This window comes from Nelusetta ayraudi, unplaced genomic scaffold (genome assembly GCF_046127955.1).
Source record: "Nelusetta ayraudi isolate G7.1 ecotype Tasmania unplaced genomic scaffold, CSIRO-AGI_Nayr_v1 ptg000034l, whole genome shotgun sequence".
NCBI lineage: Eukaryota > Metazoa > Chordata > Actinopteri > Tetraodontiformes > Monacanthidae > Nelusetta > Nelusetta ayraudi.
The window spans coordinates 5,029,084-5,040,062 of record NW_027466084.1 but is presented as its reverse complement, the minus strand read 5'-3'; the positions used below and the strand labels follow the sequence as shown (position 1 = coordinate 5,040,062).

General features: G+C 41.9%; 1 protein-coding gene across 1 annotated transcript; it reads right to left on the bottom strand.

Annotated features, from left to right (window-relative positions):
* Positions 1–364: 364 nt before the first annotated feature.
* On the bottom strand, positions 365–9,533 carry tspan34b (tetraspanin 34b). The gene is made up of 8 exons (XM_076032723.1): positions 9,296–9,533; positions 7,706–7,779; positions 7,000–7,215; positions 4,814–4,888; positions 4,609–4,716; positions 4,268–4,405; positions 4,081–4,173; positions 365–388 (listed from the first exon to the last, which is right to left on the bottom strand). The coding sequence occupies exons 2-8, from the start codon at positions 7,760–7,762 to the stop codon at positions 365–367; spliced, it is 711 nt and encodes a 236-aa protein (XP_075888838.1). The 5' UTR covers positions 7,763–7,779; positions 9,296–9,533.
* Positions 9,534–10,979: the final 1,446 nt, after the last annotated feature.

Sequence of the window (10,979 nt, the reverse complement as noted above, 5' to 3'; positions counted from 1 at the left end):
GACGGAGGAGTTGCTCACAATGATTCCAATGCATGGTCAGACCACCGGTCAAGAGATGTTTCGCCAGCTGTGTGGTGCCATTGAGGATGCTGGCTTACCATGGAAGTGTTTTGCTGGAATAACAACTGACGGAGCGCCATCAATGACGGGGAGGAAAAAACTGGAAGAGGAGGGTGCGGAAGAGGCTATTGCTCTGCACTGCAGGCTCTTTGCAGCAAAATTCTGAAGTTTGACTGTGTGATGTCTGAAGTGGTGAAAGTCATCATCCACATCAGATCCAGGGGTTTAAAGCACCGGCAGTTCCGCGCTTTTTTAGAGGAAATAGAATATGAGGACGTGCTCTACTTCACCGAAGTACGTTGGCTTAGCAGGAGGGGGGCGGTGGGGTCTTGAAGAGGATTTTTGAGTTGAGAGCAGAAGTGAAAGCTTTCATGGAGAAACATGGGATGGCTGTTTCTGTACTAAGTGATCCTCAAAGGCTGATGGACTTAGCTTTTCTTGTTTGCATCACCCAGCAGCTGAATGTACCGAACAAGAAGTTACAAGGCCAGGGCCAGCTTGTCGGTGCTGCATATGACAATGTCAGAGCATTCTCCCAGAAAGCTTGTGCTATGTAAAGCCCGGCTTTCCCAGACAAACCTCTGCCATTACCCAGCGTGCAAAGCACTCATGGATTCAGGCACATCGTTCAGTGGTGAGAAGTATGCTGCCACCATTGTAAAGCTGCAGGAAGAATTTGATCACAGGTTCGCAGACTTCAAGACACACAGAGCCACTTTTCACATTTGTGCTGACCCCTTTACCTTTGATGTGGAAGATGCCCCCCCCTGACCTGCAGATGGAGCTAATTGACCTACAGTGCAAATTCTGTCCTCAAAACCAAGTTCAGGGAGGGGAATGGAAACACAGAGAAGCTTGGACAATTTTTTGAGAGAGTTGCCCCCTACCTTCCCTGAGCTTTCCAGGATGTTCAAGCTTTTCGGCAGCACCTATCTGTGTGAAAAGCTCTTCTCCACAGTGAACTTTAATAAGTCAAAGGTCAGGTCCAAGCTTAAAGATGAGTATCTAAAAGCCATACTGAGGGTCTCAGTTGCTTCCTCCCTCAAGCCAAATGTTGCTCAGCTGTGTGAGAGGAAATGCTGCCAAGTCTCTGGCAGCAAAAAGTAGGAAGAAGTGAAGCCTATGTTCTGAAGAACTGTTATGTTCAGCATGTTCTGACTTGTTATTAGTCAAGATTTAGAAGATTGGATCAGTTGAACTTTGTTTTAAAAATACTTGAACTTTTTTTTTTTGTGAAATACTTGATGTGGCCCGCCTCACCCAGACTCTACCTCCAGCGGACCCCAGGTACATTGAGTTTGAGACCCCTGCTGTAAAATATACACAACTACAGTAACAAAGTATTTGTAGCTTGTTACTTCCTACCTCTGGCTATTAGACTCTAGTGTTAGTCTAGTAGTTGCATCTTCATGCTTCGGTGCAGCAATTCCCACACAAGTTTAAATGATGTTTGTTGAACGAATGAATGAATAATGTATGTGCCTCAATAAGAAAACATGAAATGATGTACGATCGTGTCAATTCCACATATTTTATAGTTTGCAAAGTAATTCTTGATGCATGTGCACAAATACGTAATTGTTGCAGTATGAGTATCACGAGCTGGTTACTGCATTTAGTTCAGAGAGAAGGGGAAAAAACAAATACCTGATATAAATGTATTGAACTAACAACAATACTTAGTACTAAAAGGTCCAGCCTAAAGCTTTTCCCTTTTTTGTTTACCCCTTTCACATTAATAAGGTATTGTTGGCCACCATTCAAGCTTATGAATGCAGCTTCAACCCAAAGCCCCGTTTGCCTCCACTCTCATTGTGCAATCAAGTTGAAACATGCCACAGGTCTTACTTTATGCCATCATAAAGAGCAGTGTGTGCACTACGTGTCCGCTGTGTGTGTGTGTGTGTGTGTGTGTGTGTGTGTGCAACACTATTGGGAAAAAAAGATAGAGGAAGCAACTGCCACTTAAACGAGTTTCTAGCTGTTTGGTTATTGTGTTTGTATACACTATTGTGAGATGATTGCAGTAATATGAAGGAGCCCACCTATAGAGAGACACATGGACAGCATGTGTTCACAAACGCTGCTTTAAACCAGTGGTTCTCAACTGGTGGAGACACAGGACCAGCATCAATTTTTCCCTCATCATAAAGTCGCATATATATATGTGTGTATATATATATATATATATATATATGTATATATATATATGTACATATATATAATATATACATATATATATGAAAACATAAAGATACATATATATACATATAAATACATAAGCAAGGGTGTCAGCAGAGTGCGAAAGAACTACCAACGCAGGTAAGACGAAGAGAAATCTGTGATTTATTAAAACATCAATTTGTTATTTGGTGGTCCCACGTTTTATTTTGCACAGCAGAACCATGGAAACAACCATTGCACAGATCTGGAAAGATAAAGTAATTGTAAATTATGTAGTAACATGATTAAATATAAAATACTTTAAACAACAACAACAACGATAACAACAATAATAATAACATAAATGATAATGATAATAATACTATTACTATTAGTATTATTAAACACAATGTTTACTAAATTCTTTGTTGAAAAGCTCAAGACCGTTCTCGATGGAGATGTAATGTGAGATGGTCGTGACGTCACGTCACGTCACTCCCATAGTCTGTAAACCGTTTGGGCACTTTGATGATTCAACTGTTGTTCGCGATGACTTTCCCTGTCCATTCTGTGATATCCGACAGCCAAGATTTCTTTGGTCTTCCTCGAGGTCTTTTTCCTCTTACATGCATGATTGTGTGTGCGAGAGTCCCAGGCTTTCTTGTTACATGACCGAACCACTGCAGTTTCCTCCTGTGTACAATCTCTACAAGTGGTTCATATACTCCATCTAGATCTTGAATTCGTCATTTGACTTCATCATTGCTAATTTAATCTGTCCATGTTATTCCAAGAAGCCGTCGAGAGCGCCTCATCTCGAAGGCAGCGATACGTCTAGTCATTTTGGCGTTGTGTCCATGTTTCGCATCCATATAGTGCAATTGAAGTACTGAGGGATCTCAGCAACTTGATCTGTCTGAAAGGCTATATTTTTTGTTGTCCAAATTTTATTTAGCTTTGCAAGCTGTCCAGTTGCCATTGCTAATCGTCTCTTAATTTCGTTATCTGATGAGACATCATCGGTGACGATAGCTCCAAGGTACTGAAATCTGGTGGTCACCTCCTCCAAACTTATATCATCTATTTTAACCGCTGTGTTGCATTGACATCACCAATTTGGGAAGTAATCATCACTTTGCTCTTTTCATGACTGATTTCCATGCCATAACTTCTTGCAATGCTATCTAAGCGTCCAGTAAGTTCTATCAGTTCTTCTCTGGATCCTGCAATTAGCTCAATGTCATCGGCAAATCGTAGGTTGTTGATGGTATGCCCATTCACATCAACAGAGCCATTAAAATTGTGGAGGGCATCCATCATTATCTGCTCTAGAAAGATGTTAAATAAGTGTGGAGACAAAATGCATCCTTGACGGACACCAACTGTTGTTTTAAACCATGTGAGATGGTGGGATGTGGAAATACCTGTTCATTTGAAATGGTTGGATCAAAGGGCCAACATATGTATATATGCTGTATATATCGTATATACCGTATATATGTATATGTACACATATACTGTATATATACTGTATATGTTATGACAAAAAAAAAACCAAAAAACGCATTCTGTCCACAGAACGGACATGAAGGTAAGAAGCAGCAAAAAATGCCACGAGGTGCAGGTAGCGACATGGCTGCGCCAGACTCATTTGAATATATTTGAATTTATCATTTCACGCAACTTGGTCCCTAACCAGACTCTTCAGGTGGCGTATATCTATACGTCTATGAATCATTGGGGGGAAAACGGCTGCCGCTCCATTCGTTGCACATCTGACCAACACTATTTCATTTAGTTAAATCCCCATTTGTTTCATTTGACATGAAAAGTAGAGGATGAGGGACAAAATCTTACCTCCAGAGCGGCAAATCCCAGGGCCACTCCGACACAAACTCCTGCGTTGTCCTCAACGAGTTCTTGAATCTTCTGGAAGCAACCGACTGTTGTCTGAACAAGACAAAAAGTGGTTTAACGTTGAGATGATTAGGAAACCTGGAAAATGGGAAAAGTGCATGTCGTTACAACTTTTAAAAAGCCATACTAATGTGCTGTCAACCGCAGTTTGATTGCACGGTTGGTTGTTGCCTTGACAGCACGATGGTGGGAACTGCAGGCCGTGTTCCACAAAGTATGGGGAACCCACAAAGTCTGTAGAGTTGTCCAATCCACAACATTTTAGCTAGGATAGATAGATAGATAGACATAATCACAGCAACGATATAATGCACAAGAAGGAAAATTATTATAAATTAAAAAGAAAGAAATCAAATAAGATATCTATAGAGTAAGAAAATTAAAAAATATATGATTTTTCAGTCCAGAAACAAATAAAAATGAGTGTTAATAAATAGAATTTGTAATTTGCTTTGAAAATGTACACACTGTTGTCATTATGGCGTCCCACAATCCAGTGATGTCAGAATTTCTACCATAGTCTTTTCTGATGCTCTCAACTGCAGATCTGCCCAACTTTGCAAAAAGCTTCCCTACCTAGAAGAAAAATCACATTGCTGGTCAAAACACCAAAATCTCTTGGGTGCTAATTTATTTTTTTTCACCAACTTCTAAAATACAAATCCAAACTTACCAGTGGTTTGAAAACCAGAATCACCACTGCTCCTGCAACTTCTGCGATGAAGACCAACAGGACTATGGTAAAGAACTGGGTGAACAAAATCAGATTTTAGTCACTTTGTCATAACATTTTCAATCCCATTAAATTGTTTACATTTTTTTTTTGCTGATTGATTCAACATCCTACCCACGCCATCAAACCCCCATGCCAAGCCCACTGGGAAACATGTACAGGTTTGCGCACAAGCGATAGTAGGTGTCTTCACCAAATGCCGCGACAGCAGAGCCACTGATGACCTTGCCCATGTCCAACAAAGAATGGATAGTTGCCACCGGCACCAATGGTATGTAGTTTGTGTCTTTGTCTGCAAGGAGTCCTCTGACTGCTTGGTCTTCCGGACCAATGGACCCTCAACATGTCGTTGGTTGTTGACTTCCTAGAGCCACTGGACTTCTTCGTCTTCCCAACACTGGATACAATTGGAATTGGTCTGCCAGAAGTATCTACTGTAAATTATGAATTCATCTGTATCTTAAGCCAGGGGTGCAGCTACCTAGTGTCAGGAGGGTATGCCGCAACAAATCCGGCGCCTCTGGCATGCGTTCTCATCTTCACAGCTAACCTCAACCTTGAACCTAGTACTGACGCTACTTTGTTCAAAACACACTGTTCTTTGTATGGCTTCTTTCAGCTTTTCCAGATGATGTTCTTGGTCCATAGCGGTCCACGTCCAAATGTTCTCCTCTCTATTTTCCTTTTGAGACAGACATGTAGTGGCTATGCATAATTCTGATAACCAGGCACATAACTGCAGAGTCCAAGCATCTTCTGAAGGCCCATTATCCAGTTGGATGATCTGACCTATCTTCTGTCTGTAACCCTCTGAGAGCCCTAAGTCAGTGAACATTTGAAACCTCAATAAATTCACCAGTGAACTGTCCAAATTGCCATTTCTTGAGGTTAAGTTTGAGTCCTCCCGCAGTGAGCTTTTCCATCATTTTCTGTAACTTTTCTAGGTGTTTGTCCTCTGAGTCATTGGTGATGTACACGATGATGAACACATTGGGCGAGTTCCTGTAACCTTGCAGGAGCTTTTACCACGCATTAGATGGTATTTGGGGTGAATTCCAATTCCTCCCTCAACCCTCAATCTCAAAAATGCGCGCTCCCGCGAGGTGCAAGTGCTGTCCCGATTCTCAGAACGTTGAGGGACAAGTTTAAGGGCTGTATTGCCCTCAATATTGAGATTCTCCGGCACAACCCTTGGGAGTAAGGGCTACCCAGAAGGCATTGTGTATTTTCGCCAAGACATCTTCGAAAAAGATGGCGACAAAAAAAGCGAGCTACAAATGTAAGCATTTTCTTAGTTAACAAAGATATAAATATTACAAAACCATTTTATTGTCTTAGTTTAAGACTTTTTTTTATGGATTATTGACATCGTTGTTGCATAACATTTTTTTTTTTTTTTACTTTACGATGTTTGTCAGCCGGACCGGCGGTCCCGGCTTCACGTTCCTTGAATGCCTTGTTGTGTAGCAACAGAGAACTTGTTCTTTTTAGTTGTCTTCTTCTTTTTCTCCTTCTTCTTCTTCGTCGTCGTCTTCTTGACAGACTGGACGTAGCTTTGGCGTAAGGCCACCCCCCACAGTCTGAAGACGTAACTGCACTTAAGGGGTGCCCCATTTCTAAGTCACAAGATAGCCCTCACACTTATTTTTGAGGGCCAAGATTGAGGGTTAAAAAGTTGTTGGCTAAAAAGAATTGAACTTCTTGAGTCTTTAACAATCCTTGTGGGTTAATGAGGCTGGCTCTGTGGGTGATACATACATACATATACATATATATATGTATATCTATATCTATATCTATATCTCTCTATATATATATATACATATGTATATATATATATATATATATATACATATATATATATATATATATATATATATATATATATATATACATATATATATATATATATATATAGATATAGATATACATATACATATAAAGCTGATAATTTTGCAGTGGTCTCTTATTTTTTTTTTTCCAGAGCTGTACACACACACACACACATACTGTATATATGCATTGATATATATGTTTACATACAATGTAAACTTCAGAAAGACCTACACTCAAAAACAAATTCTGCCCATTCCTTCTACCTTGTTAAGTAGGAAGTGTGTACCTACCAGCAGGAGCAGGCACTTGCTCTCTCTGATGACGCCACAGCTGCCTAAGAAACCAATGATAAGCAGGAATGATCCTAGTGCTATCAACAGATAGCCCACGCTGAGCACTTGACTGAGTTCTGCTGGGGCGTTTTCAATTTGCCCAAAAAGGTGAAAGATGGAACCACTGTCAACCTTCACCCAGATCCCAACACCCAAGATAGTGCAGCCCGCCAGCTGTAGGAGATTAACACAGAGATGAAGAGATGAGACAGGACAAGTGGGGACAACAATGGTATTTAAAAGGGTGTTTAATTTATTTTCAGTTTTTCATTCTCCTTCTTACGGCTGGATTTCTGCATTGGTTCTGTGCAAAGCTCCGACCTATCTTGAGTACTGAGTTATTGAGTACTGCATGTAATGTGTGATTGCTGCCATATTCTGCCTCATTGTTGGGTGTGCTTAAGGTCATTTTGCATGGTGATGAGGATGAGGGGCAGTATGTTCGATATGTTGATAGTTAGATTAGTTGCCTATGACCTCATCAGTGAATGCACATGTCTGTGGACTTTAATCAAATTTTCCAGCTTAGTGTTCATTTAAAATGAATTTATTTCAATAGTATTATCTCAATTTCCGAATAATTTTATAAAATCTGAAGGGTGTCTCAGAACTTTGGGGCACACAGAACTCATAAAGCGTAAAATAGAAAATCACATGAACTTACAAAGATAATGCCGTTAAAAACAAACATCATCACTTTGAGAAATCCAAAACATCCCATTTTTGCTGTTTCTTGTTCTGTCATAATGAGAAAAAAGAGGGACAAAGACTTCATTGTAACCATTGCACTTAACAAGTCTATCTGTTCTGTTTTTGCTATTTAAGAAGACCAATTAACAGTGGGAATATGCACTTTCCTCTGAAATATTGGGGAATACAGCAGCCCTTTACTTGTACTGACTTCAATCCAATTAAATTGTCTCACATATAAAAATGGAATTATGACAAGGGAGTTTTGTCATTAAATATCCAAGTTAGGATATGGCTCGGCATGCTGCTGGGTTTCCTGCCGCTAAACCTCAGGTACATGGTGGGGGGGGTCCATGTCAGCACTGAGCAGTTGAAAAAGTGGCCTCCCCACAAAAAAGGGGATCTGGACCGAGCGGATTGAGGTGGTGGAGTTGAAGGAGGAGGCAGGCAGCGTCAAGTGCAGGAAGAAATAAAATTTTATTCTTTTAACCCCCCCAAAAGACCCATAAATAAAGCTCCAGGAGACAGCTTCACGGCCCTCTAGTCTCTCAACAGACTAGCCAGCTCCCCTTCCCACACCAAAATGAGCGCTCTTTATAATGGGCAGCATCCTATGGCCAATTGGGCCATCCCACTAACCGTGGTGACGTCGACCATACTGAACGTTCCAAAAAAAAAACAATAACATACACAGAAATACACACTTCACTAAACAGAACACAGCCCCCCCCTAAACATACAAACCCTTAAAGACAACTAAACCCCGCCTTTTCCCCTTAATTACATATTCAAACCAAAAAACAACACCCACCCTTACGGCAATGGGCTACTCCACTTAGCCCGGCGCTCCATAAAACCCCACCCCTGCAGCGGCGCGCGCTTCCGCCCAGGAGCAGCGGAGCCGACCGGGACCAAGCGGATGCAGGTGAGGTGTGGGTGAGCAACATGGTGACGAGTGTGCAACAGTGGATGATGAGAGATGATCGACCAGTGCACTGAACTGTTACAGGTTGGTAAATGGGACAGAATGGGAGTCGCGGTGCTCCGCGCTCCCGACGCCGACACCCTGCTCACGCCACACGTCCCCCCGCCCCAAAGCACGGCAGGGCACCAGAACAGTATTAAATACAATAAAAAAAAAAAAAAAAAAAAAAAAAATCCACTACACAACCCCGTGTGTGTGCGCGCGTGTGTGTGCGCGCGCAACCGCGTCTCTTCCGCTTGCTCTCCCGCGTGGGCAACGCCACGCCGCCGCGTCCTCGTGGGGGAGACAGTGAGAAGGGGAGGCGGAGATCGCTCACTTTCTCACAGACTTACAATTAGGATTTCTTAAATAACGATTTGTTTAACTTGTCAGCAAAAACAGGGCATTGTTACCATGATAAACACAGACATGGTTGTACAAGTGAATATGCAGGGTGCAAAAGATGACCTCTGTTGGAGGAATACCTTTTGTGTGAGTTTAATAAATAAATAATAATTTTAAAAAAAAACGTCTTAAAACTCAAGGCATGTCTCTTTAAATTGGTTTGAATTGTCAAGGTACATTCATTGTTCCACTTACCTTCCAGAAAAATATCAAACTCAGTCACTTCCAGAAGACAGGTTTGGTGATTGAAGCTGCTGTGTGGATTGAAAAAAAAAAAAAAAAGCAAAGCATTGAATTCTGTGACACTGTTCTTGAAAGTGACAATGCGTCCCTCTTTCTTTTGTATCGCTCTTTGTCTCCTAAAAAAGTATCTGTGTGACTTGTCACTGCTCTGTTTTAAATATATGACTGCTGCTGTTACTGCTGCTGCTTGTAAGATATGGGAAAGGAGGAAGAGTAACTGATGGGTGTGATCAAGACACCGAGCAACAATATCCATCACCATGGAGTTCACCTGAGGGAGGGATGGGCGGGGGAGGGGAGGCAGTGGAAGGGAAGACGGGAGGGAGGTGAAGGAGGAGCAAACACAGCTAATTGCTGTTCCAGAAGTCTTTCATGACAAGGATCTCAATCACAAAGCGTTGTCACGATGACGTATGCTTTTTGAGAGTCCCGGGCATGCGTCTGAGGTGTGTACCCGCCCCGCCCCGTGCCCCCCTGGAAGACCAATTCCATGAACCCTCCGAACTCCGAAAATCTCAATCTAGCTGTGCAGTCTCTAAGATTAAAAATCCTGAAACCAACCAGGTTGAGACCCATCCTTCTAAAATATCAGACATATTTGCATTATTCTATAAACGGCTATACAAAGCTAAAGAACTAACATCTAAAGAAGAAAAAAAATTCAGATTCTTTGAGACCTCTCAAATTGAACAAGCTGCCGAATGAGGAAGCAGGAACCCTAATAAAACCTATTCCAGAATGTGGTGGAAAAAATGATTGTTGAATCATGTGGTTTGTGACAACTGGACTTGTAGAGACATTTCAGCAGGCCTTTGCTATATGCAGCCTCTCTAACACCAATGGTAGGTCAGGTTGACCAAGACAGATTGGCGAAGGCGTCCGGTAGCTCAGCTTTCACTCACACCGCAGAGGCGCAAAACGCTCCACGACAATTTGGTGTCAGAAGTGGGATCCCTGGAATGGCCGAGCGGACTGGATCCGAACAGAGGCTGATCACCCTGGATTAACAAAGAATAGTCCAGTCTCTAGTGACATTTGTCAGCTGCAGCAGAGAGCTGTTCGGCCCCGAAAGATTCTGAGTGGTCACATGTAACGGTGAGTCTTCCATATTTCTCTCATATTATCCTGAAGATCGTGTTGAGGCTGCCCGAGTGTGTGTAAAAGCCTGCGCGGGTGTGTTGGTAAGGTCCAACACTTATCAAGTTTAGGGAACTTGCAGCGGTTTCGGGAAATCTGAACAGAGTGAGGCTATCATCAAAACAAAACAAAACAAAACAAAAAAATTGGAAACGTCAATTTGGGGCGGTTGAGGGAACCAGCGGGGTACAGTCAGGTCAAGTGAAGTGCAGGGATTTAGGGAATCCGACAGTCAGGATATGGGATCCGCTCAGGGCAAAGGTTGTGAGGCCTCAGGACCTCTGGTGGATAATATGAGAAAGAAATATGGACCGGACTCTGTGAAATTTCTGAGGTACTGGCATGATGAATTCAAGTTTCCAAAAGAAGGGTCATTTTCTCTGTCAAAATTTGCCGTGTTGGAACAGCAACTAAAAGGGCAACGGGATAAAATATTTGCAGATAAAAACCAAAAGGTGCAAATTGGAACTATTCAAAAGATTGAAGAAATGGGGAAGGT